General features: G+C 32.5%; 2 protein-coding genes across 2 annotated transcripts; both read left to right on the top strand.

Annotated features, from left to right (window-relative positions):
* The first annotated feature begins 7,845 nt into the window (after positions 1 to 7,845).
* LOC105783398 (serine/threonine-protein kinase/endoribonuclease IRE1b) lies at positions 7,846 to 11,638 on the top strand. Its single transcript, XM_012608837.2, has 6 exons — positions 7,846 to 8,178; positions 8,369 to 8,603; positions 8,799 to 10,216; positions 10,321 to 10,493; positions 10,612 to 10,858; positions 11,072 to 11,638. The coding sequence occupies exons 1-6, from the start codon at positions 8,054 to 8,056 to the stop codon at positions 11,520 to 11,522; spliced, it is 2,649 nt and encodes an 882-aa protein (XP_012464291.1). The 5' UTR covers positions 7,846 to 8,053; the 3' UTR covers positions 11,523 to 11,638.
* A 573-nt stretch (positions 11,639 to 12,211) lies between these two features.
* Positions 12,212 to 13,930, top strand: LOC105783405 (glucan endo-1,3-beta-glucosidase 12). The gene is made up of 2 exons (XM_012608848.2): positions 12,212 to 13,685; positions 13,771 to 13,930. Exons 1-2 carry the CDS (start codon positions 12,347 to 12,349, stop codon positions 13,800 to 13,802), a joined length of 1,371 nt encoding a protein of 456 aa, XP_012464302.1. The 5' UTR covers positions 12,212 to 12,346; the 3' UTR covers positions 13,803 to 13,930.
* The last annotated feature ends 8,942 nt before the right edge of the window (positions 13,931 to 22,872 follow it).

The raw sequence follows: 22,872 nt of genomic DNA on the forward strand, positions 1-22,872 counted from the left end.
GCGAGTTTAAGGTAAGTTTGTGTAATTAAATTGTGTAGTTATATACTTTAATTGAAATATATGTATGTGGATTGTGTAATTTCAATGTATAATTATCGAATGCATAATCGATGAAGTATGAAGAATACCGAGCCCCATTTGAGCCTTAAAAATTCGTAGGATACAAATGACATGTCATTAGGGTTACCAATTTTGTTTGAGATCCTGCATGTGTTGCGGACTCACCACAGCTTGTATGAGCTTACCGATTTGCAGCTCATGAGAGCTTACCGATTCTCAGCTCGTATGAGCTTACCGTATTTTAGCTCGGAATAGTTTACCGATTATGGCTCGTAAGAGCATACATGTACAGGAATTGACGGACTTACAGTTCAATACACCTCGCATGTACTACTCGCGTATCTAACGATATTCTAAGCGGTTTAACGGGCATAGTGTTATTACGAGATTATACAAGTTCGATACAAACTAGTACAGATATTTACATGGAGATGATTTATATATATGATATACGGATATACAGTAGAGATGGTTTAGTAATTGTTGAATTCATACATGATTCTCGATTTTTATGTGTATACATGACTAACTTGGTGAATGGTTATGTGATAGGCTTTGGCCAAATTGAATTGAGTTATGCTTTGAGTTACTTACCTAAAATTGTGGTTATATGGTAAGTTTAATTCCATGTTTTACGAATTTACTAAGCTTAATTGCTTACTCTGCTTATTTTTCTGTGTTTTATAATGTCTTGGAAGCTCGTTCGGATTAGAAGTCGTCAAGGGTCGCATCACACTATCAAACAATATTTTCGTACTTTTAACTTATATAAATATTTGGGTTAAATGACATGTATAGGTCTTTTAGCTATTGGAAACCCATATGTTTTGTTGTGTTATAGCCATTTAATTTGGCTTGAATTTGGCTATATATATTTATATATGTAAATAGCCTTATAGTATATGATGTATGGAAGTTATATGAATTTCTTTATTTTGAGTTGGTATTTTGGGTATCAAATGGTTGAGATTTATAAGTGGCATACATGCTAAGTTTTAGGCACAAAGATTTCATATATGTGTTTGACCAATTAGGTACATTTGGATACATAGTTTGCATTATTATGAGTGGTCATTTGAGGTGCCTATATGTATCATGATGGTAGGTGATATTATTACATGTTATAAACTTGAAATTGGTTGGTTTTGAATGCCTATTTATGTCATGGTTGTATGCATATTGATGTGTGTAGGATGGTACCAATTTAGGTGAGAAATATGGTTTGAAAAATGGTCTATTTTTGTCCATACGAGCAGAGACACGGGAGTGTGTCTTAGTCGTGTGTGACACACGACCAGGTGACACGGCCGTATGTCCCATGTAACTTTCTTAGAAATCAAATCAGTAGCTTCACATGGCCTAGCACATGGGCGTGTGGTTTGGCCATGTGATACAAGTTAGTATACCGTACAGTTTTCACACGGCCTAGCACGTACTGTAACAACCCTATACCTGATCTAACCATACAGACCCGGTATAAGACTATTACATTTGGTGCCAAAACGATTATGGCTAGATATTGTTTAAACAAAACATTTATACATAGCATTATAACTTACCAACCATATTTGCAAAGATACATATAGTTTTACTAATTCATTTTATATATATCAAAATACGTAAAATACCTAAAAATAGATAGAAGTCCAAGAGTTTACATTTTAATTCCTAACACATGGAAGCATAACTGACTGTCTATGTACATGCCATTTTAATTCAAAATATGGTACCTACTTCTGAAGCTCTTGAAGATGTGATGAGATGAGGGATCTTATTTCCTGACTTTACCTCTTCGACTCAAATTGTACCTACGCGTTAAAATTAAACGCGTTAAGCCGGTGAAGGCTTAGTAAGCACTACAAGAATAAACAAATAAATAAATCTAAACAAAATATGTCAAACTCATTCATTATTACGTATTTACGTACGTATAAGCTTCATAAAACTTACCTTAGCATTTTAATGATTCGCTTTTCCACAAATCATAATCTTAGCCCAAAGTAGATTTTATAGAACACACCGGATATACGAACAAATACAGAGGTGCATTGGTATGCACTAATGAATGAGAGCACTAAAGTGTTATACAGAGAGCACAGATGTGCTAAGCAGAGAAACATCGACGTGCTAAAATCGAGAGCACCAACGTGCTAGTAGTCAGAGAGCACCAACGTGCTAATAATCAGAGAGCGCGCTAAAGTTCCTTAATGGCATGCCACTAATATCCTGATACTTCTAAATTCCATCTACTTGGGCATTAAAATGAATCTCATTCAATTAAATACTTTATAGAATTATTTCGAAAAAGATTTCTCATTTCTCCATCATTACAATTTAGTGCACATTTCACAATTCACAATTATCACACCATTTTCACATATATACACTTTTGTCACAATATTTACTTAATGTTCAATCAATATATACCACTACATACTTTCCATCTATAATTTTCTTTACAAATTTCATAGTTCCATAATCTTTTATTTTACTTTATTTTATTTTATTTCTAAATAATTCTATACTATAATATAAGCATTTAAATAAAATAATTTAAAAAATAAGCTTGTAGTACTTACAACAAAAGGTTGAGATGATATCTTTCTTCACTCCTTAGCCTTCTCTTTTCCTTTTCTTCAATTTCATATAAAACACATAACATTTATATATTAGAAAAACAATCAAATAACTTTCCTATATGATTTAATAAGAATAAACATATATGATATAATAATTTCATAATTTCTTACCTTAGCTAATATTTCAATTTAATTCATAACTAAAATTATTTCCATTTCTATCACAATCTATACATTATTTTTACTTAAATTTTACTTACAACTTGACTTAACTCTCAAATTTTCACTAATAAACCTTAATTTCAATTTCTTATAATTTTACATTAAACTTATAACTTATTTCTCAATTTAATCTTTTTCCCAATCCTAGTTTGAATTTCCATCAACTCAACCTCTAATTCATCCACTAATTCAATATAAACTACATAAAAAATTCTACTAACTTTCAAAATTTCAACATATACTTGCTAGTATTTTGATCTAGAATCATAAAACTCAAAGATTTCAAGAAAGGGCTTAATTTGACTTACCAATTTGAAATTAAACCTTAAAATCCCTAATTTTCTTTACTTTTCTTTCTTTCTTTCTCCCTGTTTCTCCCCTGTTCCGTTTCGAATTGTATTCTGTTTCTTTCTTTTCATTTCTTTTTCTTTTGTTTTATGTATATAATAATAATATAATATTATAATAATATAATATAATAACTTACTTATTAATTAAATAACATAATATAATATATATATATATAACTTAAATTAAAAAAATATCTTAGATATTTCATTTGTTATGCCGCCTCAATTTTAGAAAAAGGCATAATTGCCTATTTGGTCCTTTTAACTTTCTTTAATTTATAATTAAACTTTCATACTTATTTCAATCTAATCCTTTTTCCTAATTACTTCTAATTACATCAAATTCTCCTAGTCAAAACATAATTAGACACACAACTAACTTAGTAAATATTTATAACAAATATTTACAATTCGATTTACTGGAACAAAGTCCCGAAATGTATTTTTTTATTTAATCTATTTAAATAAATTTTACCATATAATCAATAAAGTTTTATTATCAAAATTTTCATGCAACCTTCCTATCATAATATAGACCATATCACAATATCAAAATAAATTTTCTTTCTAACTCGGATTTGTGGTTACGAAACCACTATTCCGATTTACTGAAAATGGGTCATTACACGTACAGCCTGACACACAGGTGTGTGAGGCCATCTCGAAGGGTACACGGCCTGGCACACGGGCGTGTGGGTTGGCCGTGTGACCCAAGTCATTGAGTTACACGGGGTCGGACACGGGCTAGGACACGGCCGTGTATCCCTATTTTGAATGCCCACACTGCTTGAGACACGTGCGTGTCTCTTGGCCATGTGAGACACACAACCTGGCCACACGGACGCGTATACCCTGCACTTTGAAAATTTGTAATGTTTTTCTAAAAATTTCTTGAGTACTCGATTTAGTCTCTAACCACTTTTAATGTCTATATTGGGCCTCGAGGGCTCATAATTGGGATCATATGAATGTTTATGAATGGTTTTTGAATTGAATGAGAAATGTACATGAAATGTTTGATTGATTGAGTTATAAGTCCAGTAATGCTCCGTAACCCTGTTCTGGCGTCGGATATGGGTTAGGGGTGTTACAACCAGTGAAATCGAACGTCCCTCGTCTGTTATGGAGTCGAAGTCAACTCATTTAGAGCGGAGGCAACTTGGTCATAGGAGGGAAAATATATGTTCATTTCGTTGAAGAAGAGGTTCTCTTTTGGATGCAGGTTTTGAAAAGTTAGGGCATTGTATTCGTAAAAATTAGACCCAGGTTAGTTTTGATTTGGCACTGTACAAGTTGAAGGCTAGAAGTCTTCCAGTTTCTAAGCACAGATTCGACTCAGTTAATTCCCTGCATAGTTCAAGATAGGCCAGTGACGGGCTTTGGCAAAGACGGCGTTGTGGAAATATGATTCAATTTGGAGATTTGTTGAGTATGACTCCTATTTCAGTCAAATTTGAGAAATAATCTTCCAGTTAAACTCTGTTTATTTATTTCAATCAAACTCTGTTTATTTGTTTTAATCAAACTCTAATTAGTCTAGATTATTTTATTATTAATTGATCTATGAATTTAGCCTATAAATAGGTTCTTTTACAACATTAAAAAATAAACCCATTAGAGATTAGAACTCATAACACTTTTGGAGAATTTTATATTTATGTTTTGAGGGTTCATTGTTCTTTTGAGTTTCGGGGTTTAGTTTTTATCTCCATCTTTGTACTCTTCGTTCTTTTGCTATTATAGTAAAATTATCTTTGCTTGTGGTTTTTTTATCCTTTTTGGAGAGATTTTTTCACATTCAATTTGTGTGTTCAATTTCTCAATTTCTTCCGCTATTTTTACTTGTTCATTGCTTAATTGGGTCGATCCCTAACAAAATAGATTGTCAATACACGGAAACAAATATCTATTATTGATTGTCAACTTATTCAACTGCCAATAATTAATACAAAGTGGCATCGACCTATCTTGCTTTCTAACAAAAAGCACCGAAGCTCCCCAATATGATATACTAGGGTGTGTAAAGCCTCGGTTTAGGAGATCATGTAATTGAATTTTCAACTCTTTTAGCTCCGTTGGTGTCATACGATATGGAGCAATAGAGACTAGAGTTGTACCTGGGTAAACCTCAATTACAAATTCAACCTCGCGATCAGGAGGCAATCATGATAATTCTTCTTGAAATACATCCGAAAACTCGCATATTGTTCAAATCTTACTCATTTGACTTTCATCCGAACTCGAGTTAATAACATAGGCCAAATATATTCCACAACCTTGATTCAGAAGTTTATTAGCTCGAACCAACGAAATGATATGAGTAGAATCACACAATCTTATGCCCTTGACTTCAATGATGTCAACTTCAGGACTTTGGATAAAGAACTTCTTTTTACGGGATTCCAAAATCATTTTATGCTTGGTTAACCAATTCATTTCTAAAATTACATCAAAATCACCAAAACGGCATGATCAATAGATCAACTGGAAATGATTTATTCTGGATTTCTAATAGGAAACGCTTGCATACTTGATCAACGAGCACTATTAGTCCCAAAGAACTTGAAACGGATATTGGTATGCTTATAACTCCAACTTCAATTTTCCTGATTTCAAGAAGCTAAAATTAATGTATAAATGCATAAAGTTAAAATCAATTAAAGCATGAACAGGTGCAAAATATAAAAGGAAAATACATGCCACAACATCGGTAGCATCATCCTCTTCTCTGTTTCAGAGCTCTAGCTTCATATTTTTTCCCTACTTTTTTCTTTATTTTCATTACTTTTAAAATGTTGTTTTATTATCTCAATTATTTTTCAAAAATAATAGACTTGTATTATAAATCAGATCAATTATCATTTAATAAGCAATGTATATTTTAAAAATATATTATTTAATGAATTTTAAAAATAAAATCACGTGTGATACACTTGTCATTGTCCAAAACTTGATATCAAACTAAGACTTCATTTCTAACAAAAAGAGATAAATATCTTTAATTGTATTTTACACGGTATATTTGATTTGGTTTGATATTTTCATAAGTATTACTCAGATACTGTGAAAGCAGGGTTATTACAAGTCAACATAAACTGGCCGCATTTAGATTAAACATAATGGAAAACTAAACATAAGTCTACTGTTCCCTACCCATTTCTTTCGCCCTGCTCCATTTTAAAAAAAAGTTCATATTTTTTGGTGTTTAAATGAATTTATGTAAACAAATTTCGTAAAAATTTCATAAAAGCTGTTTTCAATGAAACAAACATGCGTATGAGATTTTCTTGTCTTTTCATTGTTTAATTGAGTTTAATTTATATTTTACATTTTCTTTGTAAAACAAACACAATATAAATATATTTGTTATAAAATATTATAATGTAATTTTTTAACAATCGAAATTTATTTTATAATAAAAATATTTTATAATAATCAATCTCATATATAACCTTAATAATAAGTAATGCTTAATTAAAACTTAATTTAAATTGCATATATAAGAGTACATATTGACACATTAGAGTTGCAAGAGATAAATGAAGCTAAGCATTATTTAAACAAATGCTTATATTTATATAATTAAAACATTCATATTATTATACGAGGTTAAAATATGTTATAAGTCCTTGTACTCTTCAGAATTTGAAATGTTGTCCATGTACTTTTATTTTTAGGTTAGTCCCGCTTTTAAATATCAAAATTGTGTTCAATCATTAGCGTTATTAAAATATTTTGTTAAATTCATATTCATTATTACGTCATTTTTAGTTACATGAATACCGAGTATTTTTTATTTAGAACTGTGACATCAACAAAATTGAAAAATAATAATAATGTTAACAATTAGACTTGATTTTCAAATCTAAAAAGTAGAGACTAAATTCCAAATTTGTGAAGAGTACATAGACTTCTAGCATATTTTAACTTTTGTACTACAAAACATTTATTATTAATATATTTATAATTGTAATAAATATTTATTATTAAAATATTAATATTAAATATTTTCAATAATATTTGAAGAATATTATCTAAAATTATTATTTTAAAATTTACTATTAAAATAAAATTGAAATATTAAATATAATAAATTATATTAATAATTTATTATATGATTAGATATAGATAATTAAATATGTATGTTTAATAATATTGAAAATTATAATATTATATATTAATATTTTATTAATTTTAAATATTTTTAAAATAAAATTTATTATTAATTTTAAGCTTGAAAATTAATTTTATATAGAAAAAATTATCTATAAAGGAGTTTTTTTTTTGTTAGAAAAGGTCTTATGCTTTGTTTTAGAGGAAAATATTTTCTGTTAACCTGAATAAACCAAATAAATATAAAAGAAGAGAAAAAAAAAGGAAGGTGTTAAGTGTGTTTCTACTAAATGCTTATATTTCCAATTGAATGAAGGGGCATCTCCTATTTAAAAAGCCATTCCAATGTGATCCAACTGATTGACAACATATAAAAGGTATTTAGATGTTATTTATACCAAAATTTAGACATTTTTGTTAAATAAAGATTGTGAAAATGCAAATAACCAAAGTCTGCAGTCGGAACACAACTTTTATAGTTAACTCAGCTGACATGTGTGTGGATATGATTGGTTAGCATGGCAACGATCGGACCAGGAGGTTGGACTTGGACACGAATCAATTGAAAATACGCCAAGCTCGCCAGGCTGCCTTGCCACCCCTAATTGACCTTTCCCCTTCTATTGCGGTATTCTGCAAAATTTCCCAATTCCATAACCCTAGATTCAGCATTTCCCAATTACACTCCCAACATTTTTACCATCCTTCATTACCAAACTCTGGCACGATATGAGGCGATCTCGGATTTTCCTTTTGCTGTTAGCCATCTTATTTTCTCCGTCTATACGCGGCTTCTTCTGCTCTCAGATCTCGCAAACTGCTCTTTCCAATCGTTTCCTGCCGCCCCCTCCTCCGTAAGTATCTTCAACTCCTTATTCTCATTGGATTAATGCATTTAGGAAAAAAAAGACCTGATCTTTGATTTTTTTTTTTGAATTACGAATTTTGCTATATCTGTCTATAATGGCTGCTGCAAGCTATGTGGAGTTCGCTTAAAACCCTGAAATCAGTTCTACTCAAATTGTATTTTGTGTCTTTATTTAGTGACGATGGATTAGCAGTGGTAGTTACTCTGGATGGAACAATGCATTTAGTGGACAGAGGATCAAGGAAAGTTCATTGGTCGTTTGCATCGGGCAGGCCTATTTATTCATCTTATCAGGCCTTCCTTGACCAGGACAATGATAAGCTTAATGCATCTGGACCCAACAGTGATTTGTATGTTGATTGTGGGGATGATTTGCAACTCTATGTTCATAGCAGGAGCCATGGAAAACAGGTATCAATGCTTATCCTGCTTCTCTTTCTTACAGTTGTCTGTCGCATACTAATTTTGGGGTTTCTTAGTCATTGATTCTATTGTCTATGATAACTATTAAATTTGACTGATTGATTAGCTTGGAAATCTTGTTTATATGCTTTATTGCTTTCATACTGATAGCATCTTTTTCATCTCAATGGTTTTGCACTCTAGAAAAAACTTGAACTGAGCGCTGAAGAATATGTTAGAAGAACACCCTACATAGCAGAGGATGGAGGGATCACTTTGGGAGTAAAAAAGACCTCTATTTACCTTGTTGATGCAAATTCTGGTAGAATAGTACAAACTTATAGGTCAGATGATCCTCCCTCTACGCTAGATATTCAGAATGATGCAGGTAAAACAGTTCGTTGGACAAAGGGTGCTGATGCACTGGTGGAGTTTGGTCCTTTTAACTCAACAACAGTCAAGCAGTTTGTCTATATTATGAGGACAGATTATGTCCTCCAGTATTATTCTCCAAACTCTGCTGAAGTATTATGGAATGTGGCATTTTCTAAAATTGATGCTGAATTTCGATGTCAAGGACCAGAGGAAAAACTTTCTGCAGATTACATGCATGATTTTGAGTTGCAATTGCCATGTCAGAAGAGACCTGTTGTTATCCAAGTTCGTGATCATAAATTGTTGGAATCTCTCCCCATCTTTGGCTGGCTTGATGGAATAATCCCACTGCCTTCTTCAAATCAAAATCCTCGCTTGCCGCCTGCTGATGTACTGGCTCTTCCTAGTGACAAACCATGGCTTGCTTTGCCAGCTTCTGAGATGGAAAACCCTCTTATGTTGGATACCGCTAATACAAACATCACTACAAGGTTTGACATCGCTGGATCAAGCATACAACCTTTCATTTCTTTCTTTGCTACCCTATTGACTATCATTGTCTTTGCCTTTTACCGCTTAAAACGAGGTAAGGGGAGTAAGCAGGATCAGGAAGTTAAATTGCAATCAGTACCTAAAAAGAAAAAACCTAAGAGAGTTGGGAATAGTAAGAGCAGTGGCAATAACGAGAAAAAGAACAAGCCTGTTTCAGAGGAGAATAATGTTGGAAATACCAACACACTTCCTTATATTGAAAGGAATGAAGTGAAATCATTGCTGAACTTTACAGATCTTGTTGATGGCCGAGTAGATGGGCGCCGAATTGGTAAGTTACTTGTTTCCAACAAAGAAATAGCAAAAGGAAGCAACGGTACCATTGTGCTTGAGGGGATTTATGATGGTCGTCCAGTAGCTGTTAAACGTCTTGTGCAGACCCACCATGATGTGGCTTTGAAAGAGATTCAGAACCTTATTGCTTCTGATCAACACCCTAATATTGTTCGCTGGTTTGGGGTCGAGTTTGATCAGGATTTTGTTTATCTCTCTCTAGAGCGTTGTACCTGTAGCTTAAATGACCTGATCTATGTATGCTCTGAATCTTTTCAAAATCAAGCCATTGTCAAGGATGAAGATTCAAATTTCTTCAATGAGTGTAATGTTCGATTGCATAGTGTGATGGAAAATAACAAGGTTATTGAACTCTGGAAGCCCAATGGACATCCTTCGCTCCATTTGTTGAAACTAATGAGGTAAATTTCATATCCTTAAAGCTTTCTCGTTCTCTTCTGCTCGTGGGTGGGTGTTTCTTTGTGTGAAATTGGTCAGAATTTGACATTGTTATCTTTTTCTGTAGAGATATAGTCTCTGGGCTTGCCCATCTACATGAACTTGGCATCATACATCGAGATCTAAAGCCTCAAAATGTTTTGATAATCATGGAGAAGTCTCTATGTGCAAAGCTTTCTGACATGGGCATTAGCAAACGCTTGACTGGGGATATGTCTTGCTTAACCCGCGGTGCTACTGGTAAGCTTATCAATCACGTCTGGCATCATTCAGCAACAATTAAACCATGCACGTTTCGTGATACATTGCTTGTGTAAAGATTGGTCAAATTAATTCTTTATAATGTTGCTAAATGTAGGTTATGGAAGTTCAGGCTGGCAAGCACCTGAACAACTTCGTCAAGAACGCCAGACACGCGCTGTGGATTTATTTAGTTTAGGCTGTGTTTTATTTTTTTGCATCACTGGTGGTAAACACCCATATGGGGATAGTATTGAACGTGATGTAAATATTGTGAATGACCGAAAGGACCTCTTCTTAATAGAGAGTATACCAGAAGCAATGGATCTTTTCTCTCATCTCTTGGATCCCAACCCAGAATTGAGGTAATCTATCATCCACATTTTGATGATCCTATAACTATGCATTCGTTGAATGCCCCTGGGTTTAATATTTGAGCATTCAAATCTTCTTGTCTATCTGCACATAGAAAAGCCTGTGAAGTGCATTCTTAAACATAACAGATGGAAAATATTTAAGCTTATCAGGGGTTGTACGCAACACGTCTCCTCTAACAACTATATTTTGATATGTGGTAGGCCAAAGGCACAGGATGTTTTGCATCATCCGTTATTTTGGAGTTCTGAGATGAGGCTTTCATTTCTTCGAGAGGCTAGTGATCGTGTTGAATTGGAAGACAGGAAGAGTGCATCAGAAGTATTAAATGAATTAGAAAGTATTGCAGCAGTAGCTTTGGATGGGAAGTGGGATGAAAAGCTGGAACCTGCATTCCTTAATAACATTGGACACTATAGGAGATACAAATTTGATAGTGTTCGGGACCTACTGCGGGTAATAAGGAACAAGCAAAACCACTACAGGGAAATTCCTCAAGATATCCAAGAATTATTGGGGCCACTTCCAGAAGGATTTGATGGTTATTTCTCTAGTCGATTTCCAAAACTGTTGATTGAGGTTTATAAGGTACTCTATAAGCACTGCAAGGAGGAGAAATTCTTCCAGAAATATATGAATAGCAGTATAATCTAATCTAATTTTCATTTGTTCCTCTCCTCTTTAACTGCTGCTCTTACTGTATATAGAAATTGTATCATACTGCAAACAAGTGTCAGTGATTAATGTAATATATTGTAATTTAACCTTAAGTTTCATTTTGTAGTTTCATCTCTTCTAACCTTAAGATAACAAAGGCAGTTCATGAAACTAACCTTGTGTGTTTCTAGATCTTTGGCAGCTTCATATACCGCCAAAGTGGAAAAAAAAAATCTAAACAAAAATAACAGGGTTGGCTTGGCATAGAAACAGGTGAAGAATTATTTTTATTATTTTAAATGAGAGTTAAAAAAGATTCTTGTATGATTCCCCAGTCCGTGACGAAGCATTTCTTATACTTTATACATAATGGGTTAATCCGACAAACCTCAGTTTTAAAGCTTCTGCTTATCATTATAGAATACAACAAGGGCATGTATAGAAAATTTCAGTTTGGAGAAATAAATGTAGGGTCTTCTTATTAATTATGAATTTATATACTCCCCTCAGGATAAGTGTGAGAGACGCGTTTCATAGGTGGGAACACAAACACATTGCTTTGTTGTGGGATATAGTTGGATCCTCTGCTAATGTTGGTGTGGACCCACTGATCAGCTTCAGTAGTAATAATATTTTTGACAAAGGTGGAAAGATACTGTTCCTCCTCTGAATTTTTCATCACGTTCTGTCCCCACATTATCTGACATCCTCCCAATTTCTCTGCTCAAATGCATTTGGCATTTCATGCCAGGAAACTGTGGGTACTACACATATCTTCACTTCATTAGGAACATCAATACCTTGATCCTTTGAACCACCAAATGGCTCTTCATCTCTTCCACCTCCTCCTCTTCCTCCTTCTCAGCCCATTATCTTATGTCTCTAGCGTTGGCATTAACTATGGCACTCTAGGAAACAACCTGCCTTCTCCAAAGAAAGTTGCTCAGCTCCTCCAATCTACGCTCATTGATAAAGTTAAAATCTATGACACCAACCCTGATATCCTTGAAGCCTTTTCCAACACCGGAATTGACCTTATTGTTGCCGTTGAAAACTACCACGTCGCCAACATTAGCAAGGACGCAGCCGCAGCCGACGACTGGTTTGCCACTCGTGTGCAACCCTTCATCCCCGCCACTTCCATCGTAGCCGTTTGTGTAGGCAATGAATATTTGACCTCCGATGATAATTTGGACCCTGATGCACTGGTCCAAGCCATGCAAAACTTACATGCTGTGTTATTAAAGCGTGGTCTTGACCGTAAGATCAAGGTCACTACCCCGCATAGCATGGCTGTTCTTGCTTCCTCGTTTCCACCCTCGGCTTCAACCTTTGCCACAAAGCTTATTCCCACCATGAGCTCTATTGTTGGGTTTTTGGCTGATACTGGTGCACCTTTCATGGTCAATGCCTACCCTTATTTTGCATACAGGGATAACCCCAGCACAGTTGATTTAGAGTATGCATTGCTAGGGAACTCGACAGGGGTCCATGACCCTAAGGGTTACATCTACCATAACATGCTGGACGCCCAGATTGATGCTGTTAGGTCAGCTATCGATGCCATTGGCTTTGGGAATCTATCAATGAAGATCACAGTGTCAGAATCTGGATGGCCCTCAAAAGGAGATTCAGAAGACACCGCAGCTACACCCAACAATGCAAAGACTTACAATACCAGGTTGATTGAGCGTGCACAGTCTAATAAAGGGACACCCATGAAACCTAAGGATAACATAGAGATATTTGTGTTTGCTTTGTTTAACGAGAACAAAAAGCCAGGGGGTGCGAGTGAGAGAAATTTTGGGATTTTTAATGGGGACGGGTCTAAGGTATACGAAGTGGACTTGAGCTGCGAGTTCTGCAGCAATGGAGGTGCATTCGAGAAGATGTCGACAAGCGGCCAAGTAAGGGGTCCGTCAGTATGGTGCGTGGCTAAACCACATGCAGATGAGAAAGTACTTCAAACTGTGCTGGATTTTTGCTGCGGCCCTGGTGGAGTTGACTGTAGGGAAGTTTATGAAAGCGGTAAATGTTTTGAGCCCGACAAGCTTCACGCTCATGCATCATATGCCATGAATGCTTACTACCAGATGCACGGCAGGAATTATTGGAACTGCGATTTCAAGGGTACTGGCCTAGTCACCTTCAGTGATCCAAGTAAGTTGATACAATTTAAAACACCAATACTTAAATCTTTCTTTCATTTTCCCCCATTAACTTTCAATTAATCTTCCTGGGTCAGGTTATGGGACATGCCGGTATCGACAACAGTGATTCAACAGCTTAGATGTGGTTGATTGACAACTCTTTTGTATTTGATTGCTGGTATTGTGGATTTGAAATTCGAGTAATGTAACGTGAACCAAGTTCAATATTATCTTATGGAAAGAGTTTGGGTTTAATGGGCGCCGAAAGGCAGAATTGATTGAATTTTGATTTGATTGTAAAAAGGGTGTTGCTTTTGTGGGAAGAAGGTGGGACATTGGCACATGGCCTCTAGGCTCCACCATTAAAGGCTTTTCATCTTCAAAGAGAAAAGCTCTTCCTCTTTCTTGGGCGGGAATCTTGGCTAGGCCTGTGGACCCGTCTCGGGGACTGATAAAATGGGCCATCGCATCCTGTGCCGGACCCAGAATTTCCACTTATCCTTTGATTTTGCAACTTGTAGGCTGAAAAACGAAAATGAATTCTTAAAATAGATTGATTTTTTTAAAAATATTAATATTTTTAAGTGTTTAAATAATCCTACATAAAATAATTTTTTTATTCGGTAAATTTTCATAAAATTATTTTTTTAAAAATAGTATTTTATATAATATTAATAATCATATGTATATATATGATCTAAATAAGGTTTCCATGCAAATAGGGGCAGCACCAAAGGGGCTTGGTACGAGCTTGGCCTCTCTTAGTATATTTGCGTCTTTAGTCCTTTAAATAGTGATAAAATTTAATTAATAAAGAGTAAAATTTTTATTTTGATTTCTTAAAATTTTTCAATTTAATTCCCGATTTTTAATTATAAATTTTTTGACTTCGACTCACGATGAGGACTATAATGAAAACTTTCCTCTAAAAAAAATGTATAAGAACAAAAATATGATGGATAAATCTGAAACCCTAAAACATGCCAAAGCAACATTTAATTGCTAACTTGAAAAAACCGGTCGCAACAACTCTTTCGCCCACCCATCAAAGACCTGAAGACGAAAACTCTTAATTTCGATACTAGTTTATTTTCAACCCATGTCCCGCAAACTAACATCCTTCCTACTTGTGATTTTCATTCCTTTTTAACAACAAATATTTTTTTATCTCTTCTGCCTTCAATTTTTTTCCCACAAAATTCAATCTTCAATATTTTAGTTGTTTTTAATCTATCATTCAAATCTTTTTAGGAGAGGCCCTTTTCTTGGGTTTTTTTTTCAAACATTTCATTTTGAATTATAAATTTTGAAATATTCAATCTCAATAATAAAATCTTGGTGCCCATGAATGTGATACCGACTATTACAATATCCCGCCCCAAAAGCTAGCTTGCAATTGGCACATAACAGTTTACCACCCTCCATAGCCCTATCACCCATGCGGGCTGGCTTTGTGCTGGTTTAATCTAGCATTGTCAGAGTCACCACCCGCACTACACAATTGTAATTGGAAGACATAATGGTTGACTTTAATACCAATTGATACACACTTTTAAAGAACCACACTTCAAAAATTAACTATTGAGGTTGAAGAGACTAGGTCCATATAAACTGTACTAAAAAATCTCATAATTTACTATATAAAATCCAAGTCCCTGCACATAATAAAACATTCCAATCATAATAAAAACTTGAGTATTGCCTTTTCCAATGCCTAAATAAAAAACATAGGCAATGGTGTAAGAATCTACACAAAAATCATGAATGAACAAAATTGATAAACTAGGATCAAGATTCAAAGTTCCCATTCCCATGCAAATCGGAGAAAGAAAGACAAAGAATAGTTGTGTGATTTTTTCTCCTTCTTATAATAGTAGAAATAATTTCAATTCTCATGGTTGTTTTTCATTAATAGTTATCACTTGTAATGTTTCATCTATTTTTGGAATCAATTATATTAAATATTTTTATTTTACATTACTATAAATGTTGTCTGATTTTAGGTTTCTAATTTTTTTTGCACCATTTTATTTTTTCATTTGATTTTATTACTTCTATAAAAGTTTAAAACCCCATAGAATAAAAATCATTTTAATAAAATTATTAATTCTTTAAAAAGAAAATATCATTGTAATACCCTTCATCCGATCTGATCACAGATTCGAGCAACAGATGTTACACGTAGGCACATAATAATGTTTTGAAATCACATTCATACATTTGCGTTGTAATATTTCGAATATACATTTATGGTTCATATTTATTCTACCAAACCTAAGTACATGTCATTTCTAAAGTCCAAAATCATATATCAAAAGAGTCTTGAAACTTTAAGAGTTGATGTGATCCTCATGAAGAAGTACTTCTTGTATCTTCAATCTACTTTCTTTCATCTACGTGTTTAAACAAACATGTTAAGTTATGTGAATAGCTTAGTAAATACTCAACTAAATTCAATCTTACCATTTATATACAATTTAAATAAATTTTGAATAACATTTATTCACACAATTTCTTTCACTAATATATTTGAACTTTTAGTTTATTTTACCAAAACATAAAATCATTTAAATTAACTTTATAACTTATAGTTTTCACTTCAATATATATTATCACTAATTAATTTTCATATTCATATATCAAAATCTTTCTTGTTTCATAAATGTAACATAAACACTTGATTCACATATTTCATTTAACACTTAATTCACATGTATTACTTAAACATACATATCACTTTTGTAGTCCTTAATGAATCTCATAGAAGTTCAATAATTTCGATACATTGCAGAGATCCAAGCCAAATACAAACTATCGGCCTATAACGAAACTCTGATTATGGGAACTCCAGTAAACATATCATATAACCCAATACTCCTCTCCTAATCCCTTCAAACTCCCGTATCACCAACCTAGTTCCCATCCGAACCCCCAACCTCTCTCAACTCCAAAATCATTTCATTATCATATATCATATTTCTTCTGAGTTCACTAAGGCATTTATTCACATATCCCTTTCATATAACATACTTGATATATCACACATATATCACTTAGTATCATATTAGTTATTCACTTCGAATCACATAAACACATTCACTACATTTTTATTTCACATACACTTACTATTCATAAAAATACAAGCATAACATATATTGACAACACTTAGCACTTTAGATTTCAATTCACTATCATTAAGCACTTTACTTTCTTATAACACTTGCTATTTTAGCACACATAATAACTTTTGAATATTTTACAATTTAGTCCTTAAATTCATGAGAATTCAATAATCATTATACCACTTTACACTTCATTACTATCACATAATACTTCATTTAAGTGTTTAATTACAATATTGGTTTCATATAACACCTTCTATATACTTTGCAATTTAGTCCTCTCTATAGTAATTTCACTACACTACATCTATTCACTTATCAATTTATGACAAATACATAATTTTTACTCTTTATAATTTAATCCTTAATTTCATTAAATGTACTAATACTTAATTACCACTTTATCATTTCTTACAATACTAACATACCTTTATTTACATATTCAATACCAAATTCAATATTTATAATCATATCTTATTTATTAAAATTTTAAATACTCAAATGTTAAAAATAAAATAAACAAGCTTGGATTCAATTAAGTATTTACCTTCTTTTTTTCACTTGAACTCAACCTTTTTCTTCACTTTCCTATGTTTTCCTTTCCTTTTTCCTTCAACTAATTGATTTCCATGGTAGAAAATGATTCCATAACACTCTAGGATATGAAATTAGGCTATGGTTTTAAGATAAAATATCAAGAATTTTTTTTTGCTTTCCTTTCTTTCTTTCCCTTTTATTTTTATTATCCAAGTTGCTTCCATCCCACTTTATCTCTCCTCTAGAAACCTCTACATTTTCTTTTCTTTCAATTTAATCCTTATTTCACCAACCAATTTAATTCCTCCACTTTTCATCCATAGTTACCACATTTTTTCCTTAAAACTTTACAACTCATGAGCTTAGGTGTTTTAACATCATCATTATGTTTCCAAACATCATTAAAAATGAAAATTTTGCATTTAGCTCCCTCCTCCACAAAATGAGAAAATTGCACTTTAATCATTTTACTTTTCCACTTTATTCAATTTAGTCCATATATATGAATTTTCCAACTCCACATATCAATATATATCTCCATGTCACATTCATAAAAATTATTTCTTAAATTTTTCCCTTTTTTCCAAAATAGTAAATTTATACTTTTATTCCTTCAACTTTTAAAATTTACAATTTAGTCCTTACTAAATTTCATTATTTATACTTTCTCTCCAAATACTTAATCCACCTTTAAAATAATTTTCATTTCTTGAAACCAAAATTTTGGGATATTACAACTATTATTGATAGGAACCATTAACTGTAATAATAATATAAAGACATGACACATAGAACAAACGATAAATAAATCATTGCAAACTAATGCAGAAATGTCATGTCTATAGAAGAATCTAAAAAAAAGAGAAGGACAAACTGTCAGTAATTGCAACACTAGAATAATTCAAAAACAAACCAGAGATGTATCAACTTGATTAAACCGCTGAAATTTGCATCCTAGCCCCGCCATTATCAAATCAACCTGATGATGGACACTAATAAAAAAATGCTAAAAGCCCCAAGAAACCCACCATTAGACATGTCCATTAGCCCAACTCGAAGGCCTACCCGAAATGTAGGAGGGTTTGTGCAAAAATATATTCCCGAAAAAGAGGTTTGGGCTTAAGAATAAAGCCCATTTAAAAAATAGGTTGTGTTTCGAGCAAGGTTTGCCCAACTGGGCCCGACTCGACCCAAATTTTTTAACCTTATTCCTAGACTCCCAATCCCTAATTCTCTTTCTCGACTATTAGTTCGTAAAAAGAAAACCCCTAGTGTCGCTCACCATCTCCACCAAGGACCTCCAGCACCGCTGCTCATCCGTCCATCTAACTGTCCCACTCCACCCCATTAGCGTTACAACTTGCGTTGTCCATCTTCCAATTGTTTCCTCTATCATTGGCGTTCACCACTGTTGTTTTCTCTGTCGCCTTCTTCGCTCCAACCTTCATTCATCATCGTTGTCTTCCCATTGGTTTGCTAAGTATATATGCACCATACTTCCACTGCTTCCACTATTGCTTCCACAATTAATATATTTTGTTCTTTTATTTTTCTTAATATTTTTTCCAAATCTATTTTGCTTTGCTTCAATATATTTGTTTTCCAAACCTGATAAAATGAAAGATGTTAATTTGCAAATTCACAATAATATGATTTCAAGTATTGTAGAAGGATGAAAATTGTAATTTGATTAAATATTAATGTTGAAATTATATTTTATTAGTTTTTAGTTTTTAGAATAATAAATTTAATTTATTTCTATATACATTAACTTATTATAAATAGGTAATTTATAATATTGCATACAATCATTACTATTGAACAACTTTTTTTTATAAATTTCATTTTCCATATATTTTGTATTATTAGTGATTTTTTTTATATTTATCACACATCGTATGGGGTATTTTATAATCGAAATAGTGAGATGATTATGATAGTAGTAAGGTGAGTTATTATTTGGTTTTAGGTCCTATGCAACTGAGAAGATTTATTATGTGTTTGTCGCTGGTGTTGAGATTTTCGGAGTCAAATTGGTGATGATGTTTGGGATTCAAGTTCACCTACCAAGATGAATTTACCTTTATTCTTTCTTTAAGGGCATCCCTATATTAGGGTCTTGGTTATATGCAATCGAGAAAATTTATTATGTGTTGGTTGATGGTGTTTATATGAATTTACTAGCCTATTTGCCATCTCTTCTTCCCAAACACCCAGCTTCACAAGTTGGCCAATGTTTGATAGGTGCTCAAGATCGAATTTTAAATAAAATTCATGCTTACTTTCACTCTTTTACATTTTCAAACCTTTTAAATAATATTTTGATTATTCAATTAATATGTTGCATTCATGCTAAAATATAAAAGCATGAGTTCATATTGGATTGCAAGCATTGAAATATATTATGCACCAACTGCTGAAATATATTATTTTGTGTTCAAATTTGGAATGTTAAATATGTATGCCTACGAAAATGAATGATCAAAATCCACCATCAGTACTTGTACTTTAGCAAGCTTTGAAATCATGCTGTCATAGTCAACCATATATGTATTTAAAAATTGATTCTATTCTTTTTTTATCTTTTATATATTAATTGAGTTTTTATGATTTTAAGACTTGAATTTTTATGACAATGGCTAGTTCGAACATAGTTGTGGATGATAGGTTTAATGAATACGAAAGTGCTCTCAAACGTCAAAAGTTTACTACTTCAAAGGTGTGGGATGAAATGACAAAGCTTGAAGGTGAGAACAATGAAAAATTGAAGGCACAATGTAATCCCTGTATAAGTATCTTTCCTGCTAAATAGTCTAGTGGAACCTCTCATTTAAGACGTCATTTAAATAGTTGTTTGAAAACATTTAATAAAGACATCACTTATTACACCATAGCCATTCAATCATCTTTAGCATCTATAAAAGCCTACAAGTTTTATGCTGATAAGTGTCGTCGAGTTGTTTCTACTTTTCTTATGTGCGGCAAGCATTCATTTAGGACAATTGAAGAATCGTGATTTAGATACATGATGAGTATTGCTAGTCATAATTTTAAGAATACAAGTAGACAAACAGCTACTAGGGATGTCCTAATGTATTATGCAAAAGAGAGAGATCATGTTGAAGAAGAGTTGGCTAAAGCACCTAGTTTAATTTGTCTAACTCTTGATAAACTTTGAACATACTAATGATGAATACATTTGTAATATTGCTCATTGGGTTGACAAAGATTGGAAGCTACAAAAGAGAATCCTGAGGTTTAGAGCTTTATCTTCTCTGTATGATGGTTTGCACATAGGAGATGAACTTATTTTATGTTAATCTCAGTGGGGTATAGACAAGAAAATTTTTAGCATCATTTTAGATAATGCTTATTATAACGATGTTATGGTTTATAGTCTTAAAAATTATTTTTGTGCAAATGAAGCTCTTTTGTGTGATGGTGTTTTCTTTTTCAAGTTAGATGTGCACATATATTGAATATTATAGTTAAAACTGGTTTGGAACTTGCTGATGATGTTGTTGATAAGATTCGAAATGGAATTAAGTACATAAAAAAGTCAGGAATTCGTAAGAAAAGATTTTATGATATAGCCGCCAAAAGCTTTCATTTGAATGTGATCAAAAAGTTACATCAAGATGCGTGTGTGAGATGGAATTCTACTTATTTGATGCTTGAATATGCTCTTTACTTTAAAGATGTGTTAGATTATTGGGGCCCACGAGATAAAGATTATCAAATATTTGCACTTTCTGATGAAGAGTGGAGCAATGTTGCTATTGTTTGCAAATTTTTGAAAGTATTTTATTATGTGATTTGTGTTTTTTCTGGTTCTAATTATCCAACGACTAATCTTTATTTTAGAGGAATTTGAAATGTTCACAAGGTCTTAATTGATACAGTTAAAGGCCCTCATTCTTTTTTAACTCCAATGATTATGCAAATGCAAGAGAAATTTAATAAATATTAGGTTGAGTATTCTTTGATATTGTCATGTGCTGCAATTTTTAATCCTCGTTAAAAGTTAAATTATGTGCAGTATTGCTTTACTACAATCTATCGGGACTCATGCTTCAGACTTTGTGCAAACCATGATTAGCAATCTTAAACTCTTGTTTGATGAGTATGTTAAGAACTCCAAATCCACGTCTTCCTCTTTAGTCGAGAGTTCCAATGTTTCAGATAATGATCCTATTGATTCTAGTTTGCATCAACTCAATGTTAATATGGCTGATTTGGAAGGAGATTATGATGAGAGTGATGATTATAAACATTACTTAAGTGAATCTAGTACTAAGATTGAAACGTCACAATTGAACATTTATTTGGAAGAACTAGAGCTTGAGTTGAATAGCCAAATAGATGTATTGGATTATTGGAGCAAAAGTTCAATTCAACTGTAGCTTTCATTTTTGACTTGTAATCTTTTGGCAATTCCAATATCGAATGTAGCTTCCAAGTCGGCTTTTAGCATGGGGAAGAAAGTTATCACATCTTTGAATAGTTCCCTTAAACCAAAAATAGTTCAAGTCGTTGTTTGCTTTTATGACTGGATGCAAGCTAAGGGGTTTTCAACGGGTAATTATTATTCTCGTTTTATTGTTATAATTTTATAACATTTTATCAATTTGATTATCTAACTATTTTTTCTTTTTTTCATATTAGAGATCGATTTCAAGAATGATGAGAATAATGATGACGATGAGGATGATGATTCTTTGATTCCTTTCTAGGTATATAATTTAGCTTAGAAATTATAACTTGTTATATAAAATCAAATATGTTGATTGCTTGATATATAAATATTTTGATTGGTTGATTACATTTTACAAGTTGTTTTTGGTGCTATTTTGGTTATTGTCACTGTTGTTCTGATGTTGTTTTTAATGTTCCGCATCACTTTTAATTTTGTTTGTATATTGTAGAACATTTGTTTTATGTTAATTTTGCTACTACTTTGATACCTATAATGAGATTCTAATATTTCCTCTTTGTTTTCTCTTCCTCAACTTTTTACCATCCAATTATTGGATTTCATGTTTTTCAATGTGACACTAAAGATGAAATCTATTGTTTCTATTTATTTCCATTTTCATGGCTATTTAGACTCTTAATTTTGTAGTTTTTAGCCTTCAAGGAACATTATTGGAACTTAGCTTGTATTTTCATGGTATGTACCATAGTGTCAATCCTATCAAAGGGAAAAACAGAAGATTGAATTATGTTATTTAAAATAACCATGAAAATATTATGAAATAATCCAAAACAAATGGTGTAAATTGTAAAAGCAATGTCTATACCGAGCACCCTTGGTGAGTGAATCTAATGCGGATTGTGGTCTATCACACTGCGTGTATAACTCAGATGTCTTTTTTTCTTTAGTATAAATATTTTTTAATGTACTTTTAATTTTCTGAGAAATATTTATTTTCATATTTGTAGTGTATTTGATATACTATATTTTTTAAATTTATTTTGTATAATAATATAAATTTTAAAAAATGGGTCGAGCCCAGATTTAACATATATAATCTGGGC

The sequence above is a fragment of the Gossypium raimondii genome, chromosome 1, assembly GCF_025698545.1.
Source record: "Gossypium raimondii isolate GPD5lz chromosome 1, ASM2569854v1, whole genome shotgun sequence".
NCBI classification, from domain to species: domain Eukaryota; kingdom Viridiplantae; phylum Streptophyta; class Magnoliopsida; order Malvales; family Malvaceae; genus Gossypium; species Gossypium raimondii.

What these genes read in the sequence shown, in the direction of transcription:
- LOC105783398 (XM_012608837.2), top strand. Translation starts at nt 8,054, where the DNA reads ATGAGGCGATCTCGGATTTTCCTTTTGCTGTTAGCCATCTTATTTTCT. An exon ending in TTCCTGCCGCCCCCTCCTCC is followed by an intron (nt 8,179 to 8,368) that starts GTAAGTATCTTC and finishes GTCTTTATTTAG; the next exon opens with TGACGATGGATTAGCAGTGG. An exon ending in CATTTGTTGAAACTAATGAG is followed by an intron (nt 10,217 to 10,320) that starts GTAAATTTCATA and finishes CTTTTTCTGTAG; the next exon opens with AGATATAGTCTCTGGGCTTG.
- LOC105783405 (XM_012608848.2), top strand. Translation starts at nt 12,347, where the DNA reads ATGGCTCTTCATCTCTTCCACCTCCTCCTCTTCCTCCTTCTCAGCCCA. An exon ending in AGTCACCTTCAGTGATCCAA is followed by an intron (nt 13,686 to 13,770) that starts GTAAGTTGATAC and finishes TTCCTGGGTCAG; the next exon opens with GTTATGGGACATGCCGGTAT.